The sequence below is a fragment of the Martes martes genome, assembly GCF_963455335.1.
Source record: "Martes martes genome assembly, chromosome: 9".
In the NCBI taxonomy this organism is placed as follows: Eukaryota; Metazoa; Chordata; class Mammalia; order Carnivora; family Mustelidae; genus Martes; species Martes martes.
Window position 1 is genome coordinate 11208554 of NC_137896.1, and position 26974 is coordinate 11235527.

The 26974-nt window shown below is 50.6% G+C and overlaps 1 protein-coding gene across 1 annotated transcript in view; it reads left to right on the top strand.

Annotated features, from left to right (window-relative positions):
• Window positions 1–1068: 1068 nt before the first annotated feature.
• The window catches only part of KCNB1 (potassium voltage-gated channel subfamily B member 1), a gene marked incomplete at its 5' end in the record, with an annotated part of 93150 nt that continues 67244 nt past the window's right edge, over window positions 1069–26974 (top strand). Inside the window, one exon of the mRNA XM_080812593.1 lies at window positions 1069–1635. Within this exon, the coding sequence (XP_080668719.1) occupies window positions 1069–1635 (567 nt within the window). The remainder of the gene's footprint in view (window positions 1636–26974) is intronic.

Consider the following 26974-nt stretch of genomic DNA (forward strand, 5'->3'; position numbering starts at 1 on the left):
AAGCACCGGGAAAGGCGCAGAACCCGGAGTTATAAAAAGCCATCGCAGGAGAGGAGCGAGGAGGGGGGAAGGGGGCGGGGAAGGAGAAAAGGAAGGATGGAGCAGGTGGATCCGTAGGACTCTGCACGCCCCTCCCGGTGTGGAGCAGGGGTCACAGAGGGAGGGTCAGGACTCCGCGCAGATCTTGGCTTTGCATCTTTCAGGGCTCACTTAGATACCGGAGCGACCTCAAGAGATGCTCCCGTGCTTTAGGGAGAGGGGTCGCTCCCGAGCGAGGCTGTCTTTGACCACCCTGTCAGTTGTGACCTCCGACAGGTGGGCAGCAGCAATCCCCCCTAGAATTCCCCCCAAGTCTTTCAAGGTTTAGAAAAACCAAACCCGCTGCCACCCCCTAGAACTCAAATTCTAATTATTTCGAAGCAGGGGGAAAGAAAAGATGAGAAATCTTTAAAAAAAAAAAAAAAGTTTTTCATGCAGCGCCCTTTTCTGCCCATTGTGGGGCTTGGTTTGGGACTCGACGGGGAGACCCAGAAAGAAGCGAGTTTCAGCACTCGATGGGGAGGACAGCGCCCCGGGCGGCTGGGTCGGTCCTGGGCGGCAGAAACCCGGGGTGGGGCCTCCGGGATCCCCGGAGCGCCTCTTGGGGGCCCTCTCCCCGCCCCGAAGAGCTGCCCCTCCCTCCACCCATGGGGTGGGGCGGACTTCAGCACCGGCGGGAGGGACAGCGCCAAGTCGTTCAGCAACCCCCACCCCCCCACCCCGCCCCCCAAGTCCTGAGCCGCTTAAGTACCGGGAAGGTCAAGGCCAGTTGGGGCCCCGGTGGAGAAGGCCCCGGTGGAGAGGTGGGGAGGGGCCGCGCCCAGCTCCCTGTTTGTGACCCGCGTCCGCTTCCTGCCTTGCAGCGGTCAGGATGGAGGTGAGAAGACGGCCGTGACGTGCGCAGGTGCAGTCCCCTGCACCCCCAGCAGCCCACAGCGCTCCCTGCCCCCCTCCCCCGCAGCGGCCGGCCTTGCCGTCCAGTGACAGCGGCCTGGGGGGGCAGGGGGGGCGGGGGCGGCCGGACCAGCGATGCCGGCGGGCATGACGAAGCATGGCTCCCGCTCCACCAGCTCGCTGCCGCCCGAGCCCATGGAGATCGTGCGAAGCAAGGCGTGCTCGAGGCGCGTCCGCCTCAACGTCGGGGGTCTGGCACACGAGGTGCTCTGGCGCACCCTGGACCGCCTGCCCCGCACGCGGCTGGGCAAGCTACGCGACTGCAACACGCACGACTCGCTGCTCGAGGTGTGCGACGACTACAGCCTCGACGACAACGAGTACTTCTTTGACCGCCATCCGGGCGCCTTCACCTCCATCCTCAACTTCTACCGCACTGGGCGGCTGCACATGATGGAGGAGATGTGCGCGTTGAGCTTCAGCCAAGAGCTTGACTACTGGGGCATCGACGAAATCTACCTGGAGTCCTGCTGCCAGGCCCGCTACCACCAGAAGAAGGAGCAGATGAACGAGGAGCTCAAGCGGGAGGCCGAGACCCTGCGGGAGCGGGAGGGGGAGGAGTTCGATAACACGTGCTGCGCAGAGAAGAGGAAAAAGCTCTGGGACCTCCTGGAGAAGCCCAACTCTTCCGTAGCTGCCAAGGTGAGTCTGGGGTCTGCGGGCAATTGCACTGGGGGCTCTGCCTGGGTCCCCCACTTGACGACCACCGAGGGGGCTCTGGCTTAGTTCCCAAATAAGAAGACCCAAAAGGGGCAGGGGCTCTGGCCCAGACCTCAGAGGTGAGGACCAACCCCTTCCGACTGTTCTGTTTGCACCGGTTACCTCATCCCTTGATGATTCAATACTCTATATCTCGACTCAGTTGGAGAAGAGGATTTGCGGAGACGTCAACTCACACAGCAAGAGGGTAGACTGAGTAAGAAGGCACAGAGGGACGGTAAAGCCTTGCTGGGATGGAGTTGAGTTTGGTCTGTGTACATAATGCTCCCTTGTGGAGTCCTAGACCCAGATGGGAGGGGGGTCACCTGCGATTCTAATACTTATCCCTGTATTTTTAACCCTCCTTTGCCCCGAGGAAGGAATAAAAGCAGCTTACAGACGGGCTTGGAGGACACAGATACCGTCAGGCAGTTTCAACATCAGTAAGAAAAATGAGGCAAAGGGACTCTGAGGGGTGGATGTGTGCATACGTGACACACACAGCTGGCTGTGGATGCTTGTGGGCGAAGGGTCACCCCTGGTTTGTTCTTTCTTTCTTTCATGAGTTTATTCCAAGAATGATTTGGTGCAGCTTGTAAAGATGCTTTGGCTGTCGGAAGAGGATGTAAATTCTGAAATAAGACAGAAAAATGAGGCAACATGAAAAAATGAAGCAGAAGGAGGCAGAAAGGCTTAGCTCAAACCTAGGGGGCCAGTGTGCTGTGGGGAAAGGCAGAGGCTATGCTGGCCCAGGACAGACTTGGGGTTGGGGGGGCCAGACCAGGGAAGGGGGTCAGTGGTTGATGAGCGGCTCCTTTGTGTGAAGCTGGGTTCCGGGAATGGCTCAGAGAGAGGGGGCCTGTCTTCAGGTGGCCAGCGTGCTGGGTGTTGGGAGTAAATGGCAACACCGTGTGTTCGGAGCTCTCGAAGAGGTTGTGTGAGGCCCAGGGGGAGCGAGAAAAGAGAAGTGTTGATGTCATATCCAGGACTGCCATGTCGGGAAAGACATGTTGAACACTCTCAAAGAGTGGGGCCAGGAGGGGTGAGGATGGGGTGGACAGGCAGGTCAATGTGTTCGCGGCAAAAGAAAAAAGGAGGAAGCGTGTCCACCAACATCATGTATGTGCTTGGGCTGCCTCATGCCCCCGCTGGCCTTTCCTTCTGGGATCCCCCTGGCTTAGGTGGCCTCTCCCTGAAGATCCACCTGCAAGGCTGGGTATGAAGGGGACACTGTGGGGTCCCTTTCCCAGATCTGGCAGCTTGGGGAGAGGCCTCAGAATAGAGGCAGGAGGGGGTGGCTGGGAGGAGGGTGGACAGAGGCCTGAACATTTTCCCTCTTCCCTGGCAAACCCCAAGAGGATGTAGAGATTTCTAGGCCTGGTTTCCTCTTCTGTGGGCTGCCTCTGACCATAATCCTGCCCTAGGGTTTGTGTCCAGAAAGCCTCCCTCTTAAGACAGTCACTCACCCTTAACCGGCTTAGGATCAGCAGACTTACTTTGCTATTTCCAGGCCTGACAAGGGTTCCTCCTACACACACCCTGGTTAGGCCCAAACATGACTCTTCCCCCCCCCCCCCCGCCCCCGCCCCATCCTGTCCCTAAGACATGAGAATGAGGGGCTGGGGAGGGTCGAGTCACCCTTCCAGAGAAGAAGCCAGCAAAGGGCTGTGTTTGGGTTGGTGTCTGGCAGCAAGACATGGGAGGGAGCTCGGGCTTGCAAAAGGCGCTGTTTGGGAATAAACAGCCTCGTCTTGCCCTCGGGTTAATCCGCTCACGGGGAGGGGCTTCATGACCTCTCCATGATCCCGGGCTCGGGCTGTCAGCTCACATTTCCGGCAGATGGACAGTCTAGGACATTCTGCAGCCAGAGCTGAAATGGGGAGGCAGGCAGGCAGGCTCATTGATCCCTCAGTATAGAAATCCCGACCACCATTGATCGAACATTTACTGTGTATGGAACATAACAACACAATTGGTCCTTATACCAGCTCTCTGTTATTATCCTGCCTTTTACAAATAGGGAGGTTCAGAGAGGTTGAGTAACTTGCCTAAGGTCACACAGCAGGCAAACGGGAGTAGACAGAAATTCAAACCCAAGTGTGATTTTGAAGACGTTGTTCTTTCCATAGTGGTTGAGTGCCACAGACTTCTCCCCAGTCTCCCTGCTCCCACTTATGCCCCCTGCACTAATGGTGCACAATGCAGCCAGAGTGAGCTTTTCAAAATATAGACTGGATCACATTTTTCATCTTCTTAAAATCCTTGAGAGGTTTCCCGCCACACTCAGAATAAAATCCAAACCTTCTACTATGGCTTCTCAGACCCTACTGAATCGGCCCCCATGTCCTCTCTCTGAGATCATCTGCTCAGCTCTCCTCTGGTTCACTGGGCTCCAGTCCACTGGCTTCCTTGCTGTTCCTATACAGGGAAGGCTTCAGCCTACCTCAGGACTTTTGCACTGGCTATTCCTGCCACCTGGAACGCTTCACCCCCTTGTCTCGTTGCCAGCTGTTTCTCCTCATTCTTCATTTAAGCAGGTCCCTGCTCACATAAGCCCTCCTCTGAGAGACCCCTGTCTAAAACATCCTCCTTCCCCTTGCTCTGAAACCACATTCGGTGTCTTGCCTGCACAGGCTCTGAGCACCATCCGAAGTTGTATTTTCTTCCTTTCCTTCCTCCCCGCTCCAGAGTGCGCGTTCCGTGAGTTATAGTCACTGCTCTGTTCCCAGCACCCGTCAAGGTGGCTGGCCCAGAGGAGCTCCAAATCACATGTGGACTGAAGGAAGGATCAAGCCGTCCGTCAGTCAGCATGTCACGGGTTTGGAGGATCTGTCTCTTGTTCCCCACGGCCTGCCTGCAGCCCAGCTTCCCGGCCTCCTTCAATCATCTGCACTTTGCCCATTCCATCCATGCCCCAAGTTAGGTGCCTTGCTTGTCAGAACAGCAAAGCCTGTGGACATTTCTCAGAGGCCCCAGAATGAGATCGTCAAATGGAGGATCATTTCTCGGTGGTTGTGGGATGCAGGAACAAGCCTATCTCGTATGTTTAGAGCAAGAACAGACCAGGATCCCAGACCCAGTCCCACCCCCTCCCCAGTTTTTGGCCCCAGGTAGGTGGTTCACCTCCGTGAGCCCTCACCTTCCACCTATAAGATGGAGACACAAGGTCCTCCTTGCAGAGTCATCCTGAAATCATGTTTCTCAAGATTTCGCACAGTGCCTAGCACACGGGAGTAGGTGCGGCTTGTTTTTGTAAGTAGGAGCAGAGTCCTTCTTGACGACTGGGTGGGCTGAGTTGCGACCAACTCTTTCCTCTGGATAGCAGTACTGGGAGACCGAGCTGACGCTGTTAATAATTGATGGGATGTTCTGGCAACAGCGGAGACAAACCAAAGTACAGGCTTTTGCCTTCACCGTCAGGGGAGTGAAAATCAAAATCCATTAGGCAAAAGGCAGTGTGATGGATTCTTGTTTGGAAGCTGGGGTCAGCCCTGTCAGAGCGACAAGATTGTGGTCCTGGGCCACCGCTGGGTTTCCGCTTTCTTGGAAAAACCTCCAGGCTTTTCTTAGCAGGAGGGAGAGGGTAGTATAATTTGCCAGGCCAGGAGCATCTGCTCTCCCTGGAATAGTCTTGGGGCGTGTATCTCCGTCTGATTGGCTACTGTTGAGTGTGCTAGGCACTAATTAGGGGTACTTTAAAACCCCTATCTCATTGAAATCCCCTCAACACTGAAGGATAGATTATCCTATCAGGTAATCTGCCAGTTTGGACTGCAAGTGATGGAAGAGAAAACTGGAAGCGTCCTCTGCAAGGAGGAAGATGCATCATTTCATGTAACAGAAAGTTCCAAGGTAGCTGGTTTGGGGTTAATGGCTCCAGGATGCCATCAGGATTCTAGAATCTTTCCGTCTTTCTGCTCCTCCAGCTCCTGCTTGTGGCTTGGTCCCCAGGCTTGCTGCCTCTTGTCAGAAGACTGCTAGTGCAGACCCATGGGGTCCAACCAGTGAAGAGGGTTATTTCATCCCTGAGAGGCAAACCTTTCCCAGGAGCCCCCTCAGACTTCTTTTCAAATCCCACTGGCCAGGATCAGGTCACACGCTCGTGCTCTCCCTGCAGGGAAGCCAAGGAAGGCAAGCGTCTAGTATTTTCAGATGCAGGAAGAAATGGCTTCGATGAGTGGTATTAAGACTCTTTCACAAAGAGAAAATTGAGGTTCTGAGAGGTGAAGTCACTTGCTGGAACTCCCATAATTAAACGCTCAATAAATATTTGTTGAAGGAATGAAAATGGCAGAGCTAGGACTTGAGCCCTGGCTGGTCTGGTTCCCAGCCTGTGTTTCTTAATCCTGGAATCTTGGGCAGATTCTTTAAGCTGTCTGCACTGTACTGAGCTCATCAGCCAAATGGCAGTTAGAGCAATGCCCACCTCTTGGGGCGTTTTCGATGACTCAGATTTCTGATGTGAATATAATTTGCAAATGGAAAGTACTTTATAAATGTGAATAATCATAATAATTATATATGCTTATATTCAAAAGTGGGAGCGGTCTCTATTTCAAGATAGTGGTTAGTATTTTGCCCACCACGATTTGATGAAGAATCCTGTCTGGGTGGGGGTGGGGCACCTTCCTGGCTCCATTGGTGGGTTGTGGGACTCCTGATTTCAGGATTATGAGTTCAAGCCCCATGTTGGGTATTGAGATTACTTAAGAATAAATATTAAAAAAGAAAAAAAGGAATCCTTTCCAGGGTCTAACAGATGTGGTTTAGTTCTCAGGTCCATGGCTTATGAGGAATGCGACCTTGGGCAAATTCCTTCCCTTCTCCGAGTCTTAGTTTCCTCATCTAGGAAATGCGAATTAAAATGGAGCCCACCTGAGACGGCCACAAGGTGGTAATCTGCAGGAAGTGCCTGGCACATGGGCACATCCGATAAATGACAACAGTGATGATTAGCATGACCAGGGGATTCCTCTCTGCTCACTACACCCCTGCTTGGCAACATCTCCTGTCCTGGTGTTGTGGATTGCCCGATCACTGCCCACCCCTTTGGGATTTCATTCCTCTAATGTGATGATGCTTTGTTTCCTTAACCTGAGCCAGGGGGATTCATGTATTATCATCAAGAAAAAAATGAGGGCAGAGGGTGGGTGGGGGCGAAAAAATGAGGGAAACCAATCTGGAATCTACGGGACCCTTTCAGTGCTATGAGTCATCAGTGGCCGAGGCTCTTGCCAGCCCAGGTCGGTCATCCTAGATGTTTGTGTTTATTCCTCGGAGGCGATATTGCAGAGATCCAGAATCCTGGCTGTGGGTTCACACTGTCCTGGGTTGGAATCCCGGCCCTGCCATTTCCTAGCTCCCGACTTTGGGCAAATCATTTTACCTCCCCTAGCTTCCATTTCCGAATCTGTAGATGAGGATGACATTAAAACCTCCCTCATGGGGCTGCCCAAGGGATTAAGTATGATAGTGGATGTAAGGCGTTGAAGCCAGGCGTCAGAAATCCTGGATCGGCATTTGATGTAAGGAAACACAGAGGATGCCAGGGACTTGGCTGGGTCACAAGTTGGTGAAAGATCAGGGATCACTTCCAGGCCTTTCTGACCCTCATCGAGGCTCAGAGATCTTTCCGTTCCGTTAGGATGCTTGACCAGGGTCATACCTTGGCAGCTGGTCTCTCGGGGGTTTTGAAAGGCTACAAAATGTGAAAATGTGAAAATGCTTAGGGAGGAAAAGTGTTGGCCAAATGAGCAGTTTGGCCAAAGCTTCATTAACTGAAAGAGAACAAGCCTGCAGTAAATACCAACTCCATACCCAGCACTTTGTGTACTTCCTAGACTTGATAGTAGCATGGATGAGAGGCCTGATTTTAGGGCTGGATGGCCCAAGTTCAAAGTCTGGCTCCTTTACTCACCTGCTGCATGATTTGGGGCAGACCGCCGTACCTCTCCGTGGTCCTGTTCCTTCACGCATCAAGCGAGGGCAGTAACAAAGCCTGTCTCATGGAATTGCTACCAAATTAAATGAGTTAACACAAGCAATGGCTCATAGAAAGTCTTCAGTAACTTTTAGGGTTTTGTTTTTGTTTTTAACTGTCATTGTCTCATTTAATCCTCCTGATGATCCTGCCAGATAAATAAGCTCCTTCCCCCCCCCCCAAAAAAAAGGTCTCCTTCTTCTAAAATGATCCGTGCTCATTGTAAGGTGAGGTTGTATCACTTGTTCACCATCGCAGGGACAGTTGGGGCAGGAGGGGGACTCAGCCCCGAGAAAGGAGAGGCAGTGTCCCACCCAGATCCATTTAGCTCTTAGCATTTTGGTGCCACCAGCCCAACTCCTAGCCGTCCCGCTCCTCTAGTGCTTTGCCTTAGAGGCCTCCTGTGGCCAGTGAGTCCAGGTAAGACAGGGACCTGATGTCCCACCCAGAGCAGCCCTCCCCTGCTGACTGATGGGGGCAGGTGGGTGAACACCCCAGCCCCCTCACCCTGGTTGGGGGTATAACTCAGAGGTGCCCGGTCTACAAAGGGCCCCAGAGTTCCTGGTGCCCCTGGTAGTTCCTTGCTTGATAATACACCCTGTTTGGCTTCTTTCCCTTCCCCGTTTCAGAGCCCCTCTCCCCCACCAGTGTTTTCTGGGATGACTTCCCACGTAAGCCACTTGTGCTTGGATCCTGGTCTTAGGATCTGGTTCTGGGGGGAATGAACCACAGATACGTGGGAAATGTCACGCCTTCAGTATCCTGGTTGTCTTGCGGGCTTAAAAAAGCATCTTACAACAAAACCCCTCTCAGAGGTCCTCCTAAAAGAAGAGAATCCTGGGCTGGCTGGTTCCATTAGCCTCACCTCCATCTCCTGGTTAAAATAAGAACCAACAGCAGCAGAAACTACCAAACAGCACTTACGGGGTGGTGCAGACACAAGGAGAGTCATGGGCCCAACGTATCTGACTCCCGAGCCACCCCGGGAGGTAGTGACAATCATCCTCTTCTCATAGTCATGGATACCGCGGCCCAGAGAGGTCAAGTGCCTGGCCCATAGTCACACAGGGAGTGGGAGGGCTCTCTGACTGAACCTATCTATGGTCTGGCCTCAGGGCTGTGTGAAGAGCCTTCAGGAGGTGAGAAGCGAGCTCCAGGAGCCATCCCCACCTTGCCCTTGCCCTGTCCCTGGGTGGGGGGGACCATTTTTTGAGGGGAGGTATGTGTTCAACATCTCACCCGACTTGGGAGGGTTCCTGGCTCCTGATCCCTCATGACCTGCCCCCAAAGGCTACTGGCTGGGACTACTACAGACACAGATTAGCATTAGGCATTATTTTAACAGGTAATGTAATAGATAAGGGCCCAACCTTCTCCCTGAGGGAGAGACAGATTCTTGGTTTCGGTGTCTCTGGTAAAGATGAGCGTGACCAAGGGGAGCCAGGGAGCTGAAATTCACATGCTAATGTCCAGCACACAGTTCTCCTTCGGATGTTTCCCTGGTGACATAAATAACAACTAAAACGTAATGTCGCCACACAAGACCTTTTCCTAAGGGCCTGCCTGGGTTCAGATCCCACCTCCATCACTTCCTGGCGGTGCAAGCCCACGGGACACCTCACCTCTGTGAGACTGGGAAGCGGACTTACAACATAGGGCACATTTCACAGAGTGGTGGCATTCAACCCTGGCTGCACCTTTAGATCCCTTGAGCTTTGAAAAACGCTTATGCCTGAGCGCCACCATTGGAACACAACCCCCCAATGATTTCTTGTTTTATTTCCGGCAAAATACATAAAACATAAAATTCATCATCTTAACCGTGTTTAAGTATATAGTTGAAGAGTGCTAAGTGCAACCAATCTCCAGAAATTGTTCATCTTGCAAAACTGAAACTCTGTATCTATTAAACAATAGCATTCCATTCCACGCCCCCCCCCAACCCCAGCCCCTGGCAACCACCCTTCAGCTTTCTGTCTCTATGAATTTGACTGCTCCACCTGCCTTGTAGAAATGGAATCATATCATGTTTGTCTATTTGTGATTGGTTTATTTCGCTTAGCGTAATGTCCTCAAGGTTCATACATGTACTAGCCGGTGTCAGGATTTCCTTCCTTTTTAAGGCTGAATAATACTTCATTTTATGTGTTTAACTTGCCTTGTTTAGCCATTCATCCATCCATGAATGGTTGGCTCTGGCCACTGTGAATAACGTTGCTATGAACCTGGGTATACACGTATTTCCTCCAGACCTTCTTTTCATTCTTTTGGGTATATATCCAGTAATGGAATTGCTGGATTGCATGGTAATTCCTTTTTTTGTGTTTTTTGTGTTTTTTTGTTTTTGTTTTTTTTTGAGGAACTGCCATATTGTTTTCCCCAGCAGCTGCACCATTTTACATTCCCACCAACAGGGCACAGGTTCCAATTTCTCCACATCCTCACCAGCACTTGATATTTTCTGTTCTTTTGATAATAGCCATTCTTCTGGGTGTGAAGTGGAGGCTCATTGTGGTCTTGATTTGCATTTCACTAATGACGAGTGATGTTGAGCATCTTTTCATGGGCTTGCTGGCCATTTGTACATATTCTTTAGAAAAATGTCTATTCAAGTAATTTCCCTGTCTTCTAATCACGTTGTTTGGTTTTTGTTGTTGTTGAGTTTCAGAGTTCTTTATATATTCTGGATATTAACCCCTTGTTAGATCTATGATCTGACATATTTTTTTCCCATTCTGTAGGTTGTGTTATCACTTGGGTGATTGTGTCTTTCATGCGTCTAAGTTTTTTAATTCTGATGAAGTGCTATTTGTTTATTTTTTCTTTCATTACCTATGCTTTTGGTGTCATATCCAAGAATTATTGCTTAATCCCATGTCATAAAGCTCTCCCCCTATCTTTTCTTCTAAGAGTTTTATACTTTTAGGTCTTACATTGAGGTCTTTGAAATATTTTGTGCTAATTTTTGTGTGTGGTGTGAGGTAAGGGACCAACTTTATCCTTTCACGTGTGGGCACCAAGTTTTCCTAGCACCATTTCCTGCTCTGGATGACTGATCTTGGGTAGATCCCTGGGGTAGAGAGTTTCAGAGGCCCTAACAGGCATAGAGCTCTGTGCACAGTCCTGGGACCATAAGGAGGTGCTGTCTGAGTAATTGTTGACAGAGATAAGTGACAGTCCCTGACACACCCAGCATGGCTCCACCATTCCACTTCCACTCATGAAAGTTTTGTGGAATGCAAGTGAGAGAGAGTGAAACACAAGCATGGGGGACACCTGTCCAGAATGTGGCCACTTCTCACCGCCCCACTGCTGTGTCCCCATCCTCTCCCATCTGAACCACTGCAGGAGCCTCTTCCTGTCTGTTCTCCCATCTTCCTGCCACCCCCACAGTCTGTCCCCCACATGCAATCAAAGGGACGTCTATGAGTCAGATCACTCCCCTGCTCAGAATCCTCCCATGGCTCCCATCTCCCTCAGAAAAAACACTCAAGTCCTACGCTATGCCTCCTGGGCCCTTGTCTAACATCTTTCCCCTCTCGAACATCCTTCCAACCTCCTTCCCTACCACTCTCCCTCTCTCCATCACTGCAATCTAACCCCAGTGGCCTCTTTGCTATTCCGGTGGCATACCAGTCTACCACCTCAGGGCCTTTGCATTTGCTGTTTCTTCTGCCCATAGTCTTCCTGCAGGTATCCATAAGACTTACTGCCCACATTGTTCAGATCTTAGCTCAAACGTCGTCTTCTCAGCGAGGCAATCCCTGACCGTCCTATAAAATAGTACCCCCAGTGCTCTCCATTCCCCTCTCCTGCTTTATTTTTCTCTACCTGACATGGCATACAATTACTTAATTATGCAATTACCTTTTCTATCCCCAACTTGGATCCAAGCTTCAAAGGGTCGGGCTTTTGTCTGTGGTGTTCACTGTTGTACCCCAGTGCCTAGAACAGTGTCTGCCACCGAGGAGGCACTGAATAAATGTTTGTCAAATGAATGAATGATGTTATCCTAGAGATAACTGAGAATACGTACTTGTCAATGGAGAAAGGAATTTATTTACAAACTTTGGGGCTTTCGTTGTTATTGCTAACACATTTCTGGAAGTCTGACTCGCATCGACTTCTGCCACACTCTGAATGCCGAACGCCTGCGGTTTCTCTGCCCAAGCTCGGTTTCTCAGGCTCAGCACTACTGACATTTGGAGACGGGTAATTCTTTGCTGTGAGGGGCTGTCCTGTGCATTGTGGGATGTTAGCCGCAAACCTGGCCTCCACCCACTGGATGTTGCATGAGAAGTGGGCATCACAGAAATAAAGGATGAACAGCTGCCAGGAGGAAATTGCAATGTTCCAAGCAAAAGAGGATGGCAGCCTGGGGGGTACAGGGGGGTGCAGGGGAGTCCATGAAGAGTGGTGGGTTTGGGGATATATGTGGGATGTGGGGGCAGTTCATGGGCAGCCACAAACCCTCAGACTCCACCAGGGCCTACAGATGCCCAGTCCATGCTGTGGGCCTTAGCCCCTGACCGTTTTCTAGCTGTGAGTCCTTGAGCCCCGTGGTGCCGTTTCCCTGTCTATAAAATGGACCCAGTCACAGCCCTACTGCATGAAGATGTTGTGAGGGTTAGATAAGGTGAAATGGTAAATAATGAGAAACACACATATCAGCTGTTCTTGATTATGACGGGCTCAATGATCTCAATCAATGAGATGCGTTGAGTACCTACTGTGTGCTGGGCACTGTGCCACGTGCTGGGGACACAGCAGAGAACAAAACAAAGATCCCAGCCCTAATGGCACTGATATTCCAGAAGGAGAGAGAGTGAAACCATTCAAAGTATAAACAAATACAGAGACCGATTGGAGGCAACTGTGAAAAAGGAATCCTGAAATAATCAGGAAAGATGAACCCCGCCTGGATATTTGATGCTACTGAGGAATTAAAGCCTTTTTTTAGGTATGATAATGCTATTGTGGTTGTGTTTTAAAATATTCATCTTTTAGAGATACAAACTGAAGTATTTTGGATGAAATAGCAAGATCAAATAATGTACTATTTTGTTTGGTGACAGAAGCCATTGAAGAAAAGTCAGCAGGAAGGGGAGGCATGATGTTTGGGTGGAGGCCTTTACAAGGATGGTCAGGAGAGGGCTCACCACGAAGGTGCCAATTAAGCAAAGATGTGGAAAAGGAGAGAGGAAAGTTTGTGGACTTTGCAGGGAAGTATTGCTAACAGAGAAGACTGCATGTGCTAAGGCCCTGGGGACAGAAGCATGTCTGGATCAGCCAAGGAACAGCCAGGTGACCAGTGTGACCAGACCAAAGTAAGCCAGCAGAGGAGGTGGGGAGATAAGATCAGAGGGCTGACCCTGTCTGTCACTGTTGGACCGTGGCCTTTCCACTTAGCCTCCACACTGGCCTCCCTGCCTCCAGCCTTCCTTCTCCAGTCCATCCTTTTCAGAGAACCAGAGCCATTTTTCTCAAGTATAATCTGCTCACATCATCCCCTTCCAGAAACCCTTCCAAGGTTCTCACTACTCCCAGGATAAAGTCCAAATTCCTTAGCTTGACCTTCAAGGCTCCAGCCAACCTCTCCACCTTCACTTCTTTCCATACCTTCTCCCTGACCCCTCTGCTCATTCCATACCCGCCTCTGGCATTCCCAGACTACCCCATCCTTCCCTGGTCCTGCTCCACACCTTTGCCCAGGCTGATTTGTTCTGCCTTGCACCCCCTTCTTCCTCTTGTTTGCCTGCAGTCTCTCCTCCCTTCCCCACCCACATTCTCTTCAGGCAGCACTGGCTGCTCCCTCCTCTGTGCTCCAAAAACCTGCTGTTCATACCTTCCTTGCACAAAACACTGTGAAGAGTAGCTTATGGGCTGTTTTGTGGATGCCAGGCCTGGCCCACAGAGAGACAGGGTTGCTTTAAAAAGCAGGGTCGGCAGCCTGACTGCCTAGATTCAGATCCCAGATCAGGGATGATTCAAGCTGTGTGTATTCGGTGGGATGAGTTAACTTCTTTGAGCTTTGACTTCCTGATCCATAATTTGGGGAGGGTGACATCAGCCAGGGTGATGGTTCTATATGAAGCACGCAGAGCAGTCCCGGGCACTCAGCGAGTGTTCAGTACAAGTTAACTATTGTTGTTATTATTTTTGCTTAAATGTTAGTAAGTGTTTGTTGAGTGAATGAGTGAGCAAACTTGCACGACTGCGAGATGATTGATCAGAGGGCTCTCCCCTGCAAAGCAAGGGTCTTGCAGGTAGGTGTACCCTCCCTCCCATTTCATCCCACCATCCTTGTCTCTACCTGCCCACTCCATGCTCACACTTCCTGGGCCAGGAAGAAGTGACCTCAGGCCTTCCATTCACAGCAAGAAGACACAATTGAATTAGACACTTGAGGTGTTTTCCTCGTGCCCTGACTGTTCCATTTTTGCTCTGCAATAAGGCCGGTCTCCACTATTGCCCACTGTGGGCTGAGAGGTGGACGCTGTCTGAGAGAATCATGTTCCATTTGACAATTCCATACCATCACTCACATCCACCAGGTAATGGGCCTGGAATGAAACGACTTCTAAAATCAGACCAGCATATTTCACTAATTGCTGCCCAGGGCCCATCCTTGAGTCTTTCAAGGCCCGTGTGATCCTCGGGGCCCTTGACCCTGGTCAGTGCTGCCTCTCAGAGTCCCTGTGGACCCAAGTGTACTGATGAGGCTGCCCACAATTGCCCTGCCAGTGGAGTGTGGGAAGCAAAATGAAGGTAGAGCTAGGATGATGATATTGAACCTGCCTTCCATTTGTGCATCGTGCCTGGAATTGCCACTCTCTTTGAAGGGATCAATTTTCCTTTATCTCCTATGCCATGGGTATGTTTACTCATCATTTATTATTCCTTGAAATAATGACTGCGATTTCATTCAGTCCTCCTCTCCTCTTCCTGGGACAGTCCTTTTGGTTTCAAAGCTGGCTTCCATTCTGCAATCCTCTGGACCTTATAACTTTACGTGGGTGCATGTGCTTATTTTGAGCTCCTGCTTCAGTGCCACCTGTTGTTTGTGCGACAAATATCCATTGCGTATGACTGTATCCTAGGCACTGTTCTGGGTGCTTGAGAGGCACTTGAGTATCTATTAGTCAGGATTCTTTTGGTTGCAGGTAACAAATATACAGGTCAAACAGACCTAAGCAGAAAATGTAAGTGAAGAGTCCTGGGTTAGGGATGGCTTCAGGCAGGGTTGGATCCAGGGGCTTAAATATGTCATCAGTCCTTGGTGTCTAATATCTCTAAGCTCTGGCTTCTCAGCAGGCTCTACCAACATGGCTGGAAAGATATCTCCAGCAACTCCAGGCTTCCATCCTGTGGGAAAAGCATGTTTCTTTCCAAATAGAGCCAGCAAAACCCCAGGACTGATGTTCATGGGCCCATCCCTAAGCCAATCACTTCAACAGGTCTGGATCACATCTTAGTGACTGGAGCTGGGAAGAGACCAAAAGATGGAAGTAAAAGAGGTGGGATGCAGGGAGAGATTGAGTTGCTACTACCAAGAGTGGGGGCCTGGGGGGGCAGTGGCAGGGGATAAATGTAAGCAGCAAAAATAATCCGCAGCCATCATGGAACTTCTAGGCTCCTGGAGGGATATGGGCATTAAATAAATAAAAAAAAATAAATGACAGTAATCACACAGCATAATCTGTATGCTGTGAAGGAGAGAAGATGATCTTTTGGTAGAGAACAACCGGATATGGTCAGAGAGGGCCTATCCCTGCAGGTGGTCCTTTCTGAGAACCTGAACTTGATTTCTCTCCTTCCCAAATTGCAGAAATGACTTTTCTTCTGCAAGTTCTGTCTTCCTCTCTTGCACCCTTTAGTGTGCTCCCTCTTGGATTCTATATTCTTCTGAATTTGTTTTATCTCCCCCAAGTAAGGCAGGAATTTCTCAAAGTCTAGGACTGTATCTTCTTCGTTTCTGTGTTCTAAAGCAGGGTGGGTGGGCCACTGGTATCATTCCTGAAGTTCTACTTGGAAATGCCTGCCACAGGCCATTTGTTTACCTATTCTCTGAGGCTGCTTTGGGTTACAATAGCATTTCCCAGAAAAGCTTGCTGACCAGTATTCTAATGTGGCCCCAGGGACTAAAACAGAGGAGGGGTTTTGTCAGAAGGGGTTTGTTGGAGGGCCAGAGGGAGGGAGTGAAGGCACAAGCTAGCTGTGTGACCTTGAGCAGATTTCTTAACCTCTCTGGGCCCCTGGCTCCAGCTCTTGCAATGCCAGCTGCCTCTTCTCATCCTTCAGATCTCGGCTCATATGTCACCTGTTCAGAAAGGCCCTCCCTGACCTTGAATGACCAATTTGGATGTGGCAGCCTTTATGCTCTTTCCGCGATGAAATGTCTCTCCGGTTTCTTTTGAGGTTAGGCCCACCGGGGGCAGGCGTCCTTCCCCTCCTCGTCACCTATGCTTTCCCTTGTCTCAGATGTCACGTCTGGTAGGATAAGTGGAAAGAAGTCTGGTTTGGAACTCTGGAGACTTGGGTTCATAATCCCAACACCGCCACATACGTAAGCTATGCGAACCTGGGCAGACAGACCCTTCAGCTCCCCGGCCTCAGCTTCCCAAGCTGACAACTGGGCGTGGCAGCTCTGCCAAACCGGAAGGACCCCGTGAAGCCGGAAGGACCGGCGCCCCCTGCGGCCAACATGGCGCCTGGCCCGCCTCCGTGCTTCGTTCCGGTTGTTGGTTTTCCTTCTCCCCTCCTTTTCTCAAAAGAGAGAGAAGAAAGTTAGTCTACCCCAAACCTTGCCATAATGCGGCCTCCGACTACGACGCCTTGGCTGCTCGATTCTTCAGACAATGACTGTGCCAAGGAGCGCCTGGAAGGTAGGCAGCTTCTCTTACATAAAGCTCTATGCAAATGCGGCCCAAGGCGCGTCCGCCAGTCCCTCTCTGCGTCCTTCCAGGCTGCTGCCCCCAAGCCCCCCGTCCCTACATAAACATTTTAGACCCTTGCTGGCCTCAAGACTGAGAGAATAGACCAATCCAAAGAGGTCATTTTCCAGACGGACTGGAGACATCCGTGGTGGGTGCGTGCATCCTGGATGCCCCCAATTACTGAGCGATGCCCTGGGGAGGAGGGAGTGGCTGGCTATAGAATTTGAGGGGGTAGAGTGCCAAACGAAAATGCAGTCCCCCTCGTTCAAAAATTCCTAAGAATTTCAAGACCAAGACAGCAGAGCCGGTAACCAAGCTCGGGGCCTTTCAAGTCACAGGGCCCTGGGGGACCGTGCAGGCTGCACTCCCAAGAAGCCAGCCCTGCCCAGGAAGAAGGACTCAGAAGTCCTGGGTGAGGCGTAGGAGGTCTCTCAGTTCCCGAGAACCTGCCAAGGATAAAGTGCCTCCTCAGGGACCTTGAGCTCAGATGGCCACAGGGGCCAGGGAGGTAGTGTTAACAAGCAAAGCAGCAGGGCGCCTGGGTGGCTCAGTGGGTTAAGCCTCTGCCTTCAGCTCAGGTCATGGTCTCAGGGTCCTGGGATTGAGCCCGGCCTGGGACTCTGCTCAGTGGGGAGCCTGTTTCCCCCTCTCTCTCTGCCTGCCTCTCTGCCTCCTTGTGATCTCTCTCTCTCTCTCTCTCAAATAAATAAATAAATAAAATTGTTTAAAAAAAAAAGAAAGAAAGAGAGAAAAAGAAAGAAAGAAACCAAAGCAGCTGGCTGGAAGAACTGTGATATTTCAATGAGCAAGACAGTGGACTCTCAGCCTTGGTGTCAAGAGAGGCAGCATGGAGCGGTGGGGACTGGACAATACATGCCCATTGAAAGAGGCAGCTGCTCTTCAGCTCCAGGCTGGGTTCTGGGCCCAGCCAGAGATTTTCCTTTTCTTTCTTTCTTTCTTCCTTTCTTTCTTTCTTTTTTTTTTAGAATTATTTATTTGAGAGACAGTGAGAAAAGCATGTGCAAGTGCTGCGAAGGGCAGAGGAAGAGAGAAAGGGAGAGAAGCAGACACCCTGCTGAACCCAGAGCCTGATGCACAGTTCAGTCTCATGACCTGGGCCGAGATCAAGAGTCAGACATTGAACTGACTGAGCCAACCAACCAGGCACCCCCTCCAGAGATTTTAATTTTTTTCATGTGAGATACCCCAAGTTATTAATGTTGGCAAGTAATTTTTTAAAATTAAACAGATCTGAGTGGGCCAAACACAGTTCTGTGGACCGCTTTCAGCCCTTAGGGCTCCACTTTTTGACCCTTGAGGCACCGAGCCTTCTGATGGCTAGAAATGGGAGAAGGGACCGTTTCTGGTCTCTGAGGCCCTCCCATCTAAAAGGGGGAGCTGAGGGTAGGGCTTGGGTGACAGAAGCAGCAGGTTCCCCTCCCCTCTCCTTGCTCTGGCAGCAAGCACAAGGCAGGGTAGCAGGTGTTTGTTGAATGAATGACTGTCCTACCCAGCTGGGACTTGGCTTCAAAACCCAGGACACCCCAGCGGGTGCCAACACAAGTCAGGAAACTCCTTAACTAATTAGCTAACAGAAACCAACGTCCCCCAACCCAACCTCCAACTAGAGCAGGAAGAAAAAGCTGCTGGAAGGCTGCAAAAAGCACTGTATACTGAGTGAGCAAACTGGACTGGTACTGAGCCTCAGGTTTCTCATCTGTAAAATGGGAATAGCAAGTTCCCAGGGTTTATCCAGAGGAGTGAATAAGAAGAAGCATGTAAAGTGCTCAGCAAAGTGTCTGATGTGCAAAAACTATAAGCTGGTGTTATTTTTATTTTCATCTTCCTTTCCTCCCCATCCAAAGATTTGATCTACTCCTAGGGGCTGTGGGCCCATGGAAGAGTTTATCGTGTAGAATTAAATTTTAGATCCTTGCAAAGTGGTATCAGCTCTACAAATTCAGGCTGGGAAACGTGAGTGTTCAGAAATTTGGGGCAGAGATTGGGGGCCCAGGATGGGAATTCTCATGTTCAAGGTTGGAATTATGCTTCTTGAGATCAACGCAGTGATATTTGTTGTTGGGACACTGGCATTCAGGGTCACAGTTCTGGGGTTCAAGGTTAGAAGGCTGCCATCCATTGTCAGAATCCTCAGATCTGTAATTGGACCCAAGGAGTATAGCGCCAGAGTACCGCTACTCGTGATGGAAACTCTAGCGGGCAAGGTCGCAACGCGGATGTTCCAGGCTAGAAGTCGTGTTCAGAGTCTGAATTTTGAAGGTCAAGGTCAGGACACCTCAGTGGTGGTCATGATTGGAATTCTGGCCGGCACATTCAGAACCTCGGTGTTTGGCATCGGAACTCTTATCCCTGACTCAGTATTTTGTGGGTCTCATCCCTTATGTGTGTCATTAAAGCTTCATCATCCATCCCCTCGGCAGTAGTTCCTGGAGAAAGGCAAACCACAGAAGACCCCCACCTCCATTTAACTGGTGGGATTCTGTCATTTATGCCTCTTTCTCCTTCTGTTTCTGATGCTCATGGTCTCAGGAAGTGTTCTGAGGGGTGACCTGGTCCTCAGGAAGGCAGCTAAACAATGTCTCCCCGGCCCCACCTCTGCCAGGGACCTTTGCCCTGTTGTCAACCCTGTTTAATTTACCTTTTCTTGCTGGTTGACCCGCAGCAGGCCCTGGGAGGCAGCCCTGCCAACCCCCAGATCTCACCTCCTTGTTCTCCAAAGAAAGGCAAACGGTGTTAAGTAAAGGTCCGAAAAGATGCCAAGGCTTTGTGGCTTCCCGGGCCTGGGAGATGTGTGGTTGGCAGCAGCTTGCGGGGAAGTGGAATAGTGTGCTGGTCACTGTGGTCACCACAAATGCCCTGTTAGCGTCAGCTGGAGGGGGAGCTTCATCTATGGTGGGACAGGGAGGTGCTGCAGGGTCACCTTTCAACTCTGCGTACCACATGCATGTGCACATGACAGGCATTCAGTGCTAAGGTGGTTGGCAGGGACCAGTTGCTAGATCTCATTCCCTGGTAAATGACTATAGCTCCCCTCGTCCACCCTCATGCTCCCCCTTCCCCCACCTTCACGCTCTGATAGTTTACCCTCCTTGTTTCTTTCTTTCTTTCTTTTTTAAGATTTTATTTATTTATTTGACAGACAGAGATCACAAGTAGACAGAGAGGCAGGTAGAGAGAGAGGAAGGGAAGCAGGCTCCCTGCCAAGCAGAGAGCCTGATGCGGAGCTCGATCCCAAGACCCACTGAGCCACCCAGGTGCCCCCTTCCTTGTTTTTTTCATACCCTTTCCACCACCTGGTGTATTATATGTTTATCTGGCTCATCTCACTACATTATAAGCTCCATCAGAGAGGGACTTGATCAGGTTTTGCTTGTTTTCTCAGTGTTTAATCTGTGCCTAGGAGCGTCTGGGTGGCTCAGTCAGTTAAGCGTCTGCCATCGGCTCAGGTCATGATCCTGGGATTCTGGGTTCAAGTCCACATGGGGCTCCCTGCTCTGCCAGGAGCCTGTTTATCCCTCTCCCTCTGCCTGCCGCTCTACATGCTTCTGCTCTCGCTCTCGCTCTCTCTCTCTGTCAAATAACCACATAAGATCTTTAAAAAAAAATCTGTACCTAGAATAGTAGTTACTAAATAAAATTTGTTGAGTGAATGAATGAACAAATGAATTTTCCCCTTCGATATGGTCTTAGAGAGTTTTTCAGGCCTCATATCATTTCACTCAGAGCCCACCTCCAGTCTTATCCATTCTATCTATACAGAGTTTTTGGATAGGGGTGAAGGAGAGTGGCAGTAGGGAGGGGCATTAACTCTTCCATAGCTTCCCATTGCTCTTGGGATGATTTCCAAATCCCTTATCTGGTCACTAAAGACTTATAAGAACTACTACCCACCTTCATATTACACACATCATATGGCTCCCTCTTGCCTTTCTCAGATCCTTAGGACTCCACTCAGGGTCTTACCTCAGAACCTGTGCATGTGCTGTGCTAACTAGAACAATCTTGCACCTCCCACCTTAGCCCCCTTGGCCTCCTTAATTCATCTTTTATGACTCTATGTAAGCATCTTTCTCTTGACTTCCCAAACTTGATGTCATTTCCCTCGTGATAGGCCCTGGCATTTCTTCTAAGAATTTGTCATTAGTAATAAGTAACCCAAACTCCCCTTGTTGTATAGATGCTTTATTGTATTCCTCAAACTCAGAAATTCATAACGGCAGTGTTTTGTTTTTTTCCCATCTTTATGATGTAAAGGAGAGAGGAGGGGAAAGCTGAGAGTTTTCCATTTAATTTACTGGAGGATGGGGTGGAGAGAGGAAACACATCTCCTCCCAGGGCTCTGAAAAGCTCCATGCGGACAGGACCCCTACCTCTCTGACTTCATCTCCTGGCTTCCTGTGCACAGCCACACTGATTGCATACTTACTAAATTCCTTCCTGACTCAGGGCCTTTGCACGTGCTGTTCCCTCTGCCTGGAATGCATTTCCTCTCTTCACACAGTTATTGCCTGCTTATCCCGGAGCTCCCAGATCGAATGTCCCATCTTCCAGGAGGCTTTCTCTGATCTCCTAATAGGTCAGATTCCCAGTTTATGGTTTTCAGAGTTCTATGTGCCTCTCTTGGGTGGGCCTTGTTCCCATTGTAATTTCACATCCATGTAAGCAATTATCTGATTACTACTTGCCCTCCCCCACTCGGAGTCGATTGTGAGCTCTCTGGTGGCAGGATTTGTCTGCTGTGTTCATCTGCCTCTCCTGCTTCTGGCATTGCGCGTCCCTTCTTGTAAGCGTTCTGTAAAATTGTGTTGAATAGATGGGTGGCTGGGTGGATGGATGGATGAATTCAGAAGTTATCACAGTAGGCAGAAAGCAGATATCACACTCCTTTCAGTGGGGAGTGAGTGAGATAGTCTGATTTGTCTAGCTGAGACTCCAACCAGAAGTTTCTTACTGTCCCAAACTGGAAGGAACAAGGGTGCCAAATCTTCTCCAGAATAATAATTACAGTGTCATTTAAGAGCTTTTTAAAGATACCTACTTGGGGGGGGCGGGGGGGAGCGGGGGTGGGCACCTGGATGCCTCAGTGGGTTAAGCCTCTGCCTTCGGCTCAGGTCATGATCTCAGGGTCCTGGGATCAAGCCCCGCATCGGGCTCTCTGCTCAGCAGGGAGCCTGCTTCCTCTCTCTCTCCGCCTGCCTCTCTGCCTACTTATGATCTCTGTCAAATTAAAAAAAAAAAAAAAAAAAAGATACCTACTTGGGTTCTAAAGGATGCTATTGAATTTTCCCTAAGCACATGCTGCATGTAAAGACTCTAAACCCAGGAAACAGAAGTTCTGAGGGATCCCGGTAAATTTGCCAGAAATGTGGTTTATTTGAAAGCTGTACTACCTTTGGGGCAAGTGAACATGGTTCAGATCTCAGTTCCACCACTAGTGCCTGTGGCCTTGAAAGGTCACTTCTCTCTCCGAACTGACATTTTCTCTCAAAGTCCATCCTATGAGCACCAAGGCAGTAGAAAGAGAGGACTTCTTCCTGGCACTTCCAGCAGAAGTTCCAGAATTGGCTCTGACCAGACACACTTTAATGATGTGCTCATCTCGGAACCAATTCCTGAAGCCAGAAGGAACACATGTGAGGGGACTTGCTTGGGTCATAGACCACCACTGGGCCTGGGGAATATATATAAAATACTCTTCTTTGAATTAATTCACTTATTTTACTTAAATCAAGTTGTTTTAGGGGGAAATTTGGTATTATGAACAGTTGGTACCATTCACCATAAATCATGTTGGGAAATTCTAGCCAGATGCTGGAGCCTGACACCTGCTCTTTTTGGGTTAAAAGGAAAGATGTACACGTGTTAGAGAGGTGTTAAAATCCCATTAGCTTCAAACTAGGCTTTCCCCTTCAGGGAGTCCAAAGGTCTGAAGGAGAATTGGAAAGGCTGGCACTATTCATGCTGAATCAGTGTGATTTGATGTCTTGTCCCTGAACAGCTACATTAGTCTTGGCTACATGTGAGAATCGTCTGAGGATCTTGGGAAGTCCCAATGCCAGGTCCACCCCAGACCAATTAAATCAGAATTTCGAGGTGTGGCTCTCAGGCACTGGTATTTTTCAGAACTCCCGAGGGGATTCCACTGTGCAGGGAGGTTGAGAAATCTGGATTTCAGTGCATCTAGTTCTGGTGGTGTGGGTCCCACACAGGCGAGCGTGGGGTTCACTGGGCTCCAGGAAGGGGCTCCCTGGGAGACTGGGGTGCCGTGGGTTGGTCAGGGTGTGACAGAGAGTAGCAGGATCCTGTTTCTCCAAGGAATGAACTGAGCAGGAGTCCAGGGAGGGTCATTTAACACTCTCGAATGGGAAGGAAGATACTTGGGACAATTAGATACTTGGGAAGAATTAGATACTTGGGACAAAATTCAGCTCTCCTCCTGAGCCCACCCCGCTATCTGGCACCCACTGCTTGTTACCTGAACCAGCTGCTACCTCTCTGCCTCTGTCAACCATCCCAGACCCAGCTCTGCTGCTCATCAGCTGTGTGGCCTTGAGCAAGTCACTCAGCTTCTCTGGTCTTCAGGTTCCTCATCTGCAGAATGGGAGCACACTGCTGAGCCCTGTGATCCTTAAAGGCATCTCCCCTTTGGGCACCTGTGAGTTTTCATCAGGGAGGCAGCCACAGGCTAACCCCACACCCAAGCCTTGGGTCAGGGGTTCCCGAATGCTTGCAGAAATCAGAATCCCAGGTCTGTCCCCAGACCACAGAATCAAGGTCTCTTGTGGCAGCTCAGGATCTACATTCTTTTTTTTTTTTTTTTTTAAGATTTTATTTATTTATTTGACAGAGAGAGAGAGATCACAAGTAGGTGGAAAGGCAGGCAGAGAGAGAGGAGGAAGCAGGCTCCCCACTGAGCAGAGAGCCCGATGTGGGGCTCAATCCCAGGACCCTGGGATCATGACCTGAGCCGAAGGCAGAGGCGTTAACCCACTGAGCCACCCAGGCGCCCCAGGATCTACATTCTAACAAAGATCTCAGTCGATCCCGATGTAGGCAGCCCTCAAACTGCACTTTAAAAGCATCTTGCCTGTGCCTTAGGGTCCGAGCCCCTTGGCCAGAGGTGCACCCAGATGAGCCTCAGCCTCTGCACAGCAGTCTCCTTTTTGCAGGTGAGGAAACAGGTTCAGGCCAAGTCATGTGCCCAAAACTCAGCTGGGGCTGGGATTTGTACGCCAAACCTGCCGGACTCCAAAGCAGGTGTTCTCTTGTTTCTCACTGTCCGTTTTTAAATGACAGCTTCCACCAGTGGCCGTCTTTCTCCCTTCTCCATGGTGATTGTTACCTTCTTGCTTTCCACACTCCTGGCCCCACTCCTGTCCCACTTGAGTATATGCTGTACTCGAGCAGGGTTTCTAGTCTGTGTATCACAAGCACACCTGACCTTGTGCCTGGTATACAGTAGGCACTTAATGAAGGGGCATTGAGGCTCTCTAAGCCTCAGTTTCCCCACCTGTATAAAGGAGTCCTTAGGCTTGCCCACCTCAGCATGCTTGCTGTAGGGTGCTGTGCCCAGAGGAGGAGGCTTTAGCTTGGCAGGGGTGAAGGTGAGGAGGGGCCCTGCTCAGGACTGAAGGGTCTGGTGCCTTTTGCTGTGGGGGTGGGGGCCCAGGCCAGGCCTCACCTTCCCAAGGACCCTCTACCTCCTATTCCTCCCTCATACTGCCTCCCCGCAGGGTCAGCGCTCGCCACCACCCTCCCAGGGACTGTCCTGAGGCCTCCCCCGAGGTGCAGCCAGGCGGCTTTGTCTTTCTTCACCTTGTAACTTCATCTGCCCTGCCTGCTGCTGGAGCCGGGCCCCATCCTGTCCTGGGCCAGGCCAGCCCGGCATATCCGCTCAGAGGACCTGGGTGCTGCCGTTTCCCTGCGTTGCCTGCAGCGCCTCCCAGACCCAGCGTCCCACAGACAGAAGAGAGGCCCTGTCAGCCATTTTGGGGGTTGGAGTGGGGTGATTTCTTTGTTTATCAAATATTAGATGCCATGGCCTGCCGTGGAGGGTGGTGGAAACAGTCTCCTCTCTGTTCAGGCCTTTCCTTCTTTCTTCTGAGGGTTAGTTCTCCATGGGGAAGGTGTAGGTCCTGATGAGTTCGTGCAATGAAGCGGCCTCACCCACGTCCCCTTTCCTGGCTGGCGCACCCCACACCCCACCCAGCTCCCTGGGGGATTGCCTACAACCCTGCACCTCCCTGCTCACACACCTGTAGCCCACAGCTCACTGAGTCAGGGGCGGAAGCTCGGCCTTCTTACTCAAAGGCTGGACCAACTCCGGGTGCTGTTCACCCGTGGGGTCAGGCTGAGGCTAGATGCCTGCTGAGACCACAATCCAGCACAGCTCCTGCCCTGCCAGGTCCCCTGCCCTCACTCTCACCATCTCCTAAAGGCACTCCCTCCATTCTTCTGCTACCTAACAATCCTCCCCTCGGTTCTGCTTCTGGAGACGCCCACCTAAGTCCTGAGAGGAAGTGATCAGTGTATTTAAAACTTCCATCCACAGACAAGTGCTAGGGATTGACAACTGAGAGTGACCCTCCATCTAGGGCATTCTGTCCCCTCCCCAGCAAACCCCACCTTTTCCCCATCTCCCCTGCATCTTCAGGATGGGCTCTCATGGACCCAGTCCCCACAAGCACAGACCCCAGGCCATGCCGCAGTGTCCTGCTGGGCTCAGGAATTTTGCTGCTTCTGCTGACTTGGTGGGGATGATGGTCAAAGTGGGCTGCAGACCAAGCATTTGTTTTTAGAGAGCTTTTTCAGGCTGGCCCGGCCCTCCCTCCCCACCCACTCTGCCAGGAATGCTCCCCTTCCCCAGAGCAGAAGCTCTGGCAAGCCGGGGTTTTGTGTCCCTCTGGCCAGCCTTTTCTGAGGTTTAGCCTGGCAGCCTTCCACACCGACCTTGGCCAGTGTAATGAAGTTGGGAGAGGCTCCCTGCCAGCTTCCCATTAACGTGGCCTTTGAGAGTGCCTCAGGGGCTTCCAATCTTTTGGCCTGCTCAGGTCAGGAAGTAGAGAGGGTGAGCCAGGCAGAAGAATGTGATAGATTCAGTGGTACTAAGGCAGGGTGTGACCTTGGACAAGTGACACCCGTCTCCAGGTTTGGAGTATAGGAGGTTGCACTATAAAGGAGGCCATTGGATTCCCTCCTGCACCCATTCATTGGAAGAACATTTATGGAGTACTGAGTATATGCCAGGCACTCTTCTAGGTGCTGGCAATATAGCAATAAGCAAAACAGGCAAGGTCCCTCCTTCATGGTATAGAACATCCCGAGTGGGGAGAATAGAAAGAATGTGGGATTCGGAGTTGGAAGATCTGGGATTTTTTCAACGGACTTATTTGAGCCTTCATTTCCTCATCTGCAAAGTGGGGTTGTTCTGAGGCATTACAGAGCTAGTGGGTGCAAATGTTCTTGGTAGTAGCCACGTCAAACATTTATTATGAGCCTACCCTGGGCCAGGTGTCTGGACAAAGCCAACGTCCTTATGGTCTTCACGAGGAGTGGTACCGTAATGCTGGCGAGTGGAGGCTCTAGAGCCAGTCTGGGTTCAAATCCAGCTGTGCTATTTCCTGTGCTGTGTGACCTCATACAAGCTGCTGGACCTCTCTGTGCCTCAGCATCCTCACCTGTGAGACAGATTCTCAGATGGCTGGAAGGATGGACTTGGGTTAGGACTGGCACAGCCCTTAAAACACTGCCTGGCACATAGTAAGCAGTCAATCGAGGGGAGTTATCATGAGGTGGGTGTCAAGCATCTCATTTCATAAAGGAGAAAACTGAGATTTTTAAGTACTTGCCTGAGATCACCCAGCAAGAAGGAGCTGAGGGAGATGTTGAAGGAGCCTCCCCAGGGTCTGGACCCAGTGCCAAGGGCTCCTTCTCCTCCCTCAGCCACTTGGACCTCGGGAAGCCAGGCCGAGCTACAGACTGAGCCCGAGAGATTCACAGCCTAGAAATCCTGTGTGTGTGCCTGGGTGCCTCCGTGAGCTCCCATGCACACATATGCAGGTGTATGCGTCTGTGCATGCTTGTTTGCCCACACCTGAGCGTGTGTAACAATTATCATCAAGAACATAATATGATTCCACTTACTGGAATCATAAGGGCTCCAAGAGGAGGCAAACCTAAACTATGGTGCAAGAAATCAGAACAGTGGTTGCCTTTGTGGTATTGACCAAAAGGGGCCTGAGGGAACTTTCTGGGTGGTGGAAAGGCTCTATACTTTAATTGGGGTGATGGTTACACCGGTGTATTCATTTATCAAAAGGCATTGCACAGAATGCAGAAAACTCAT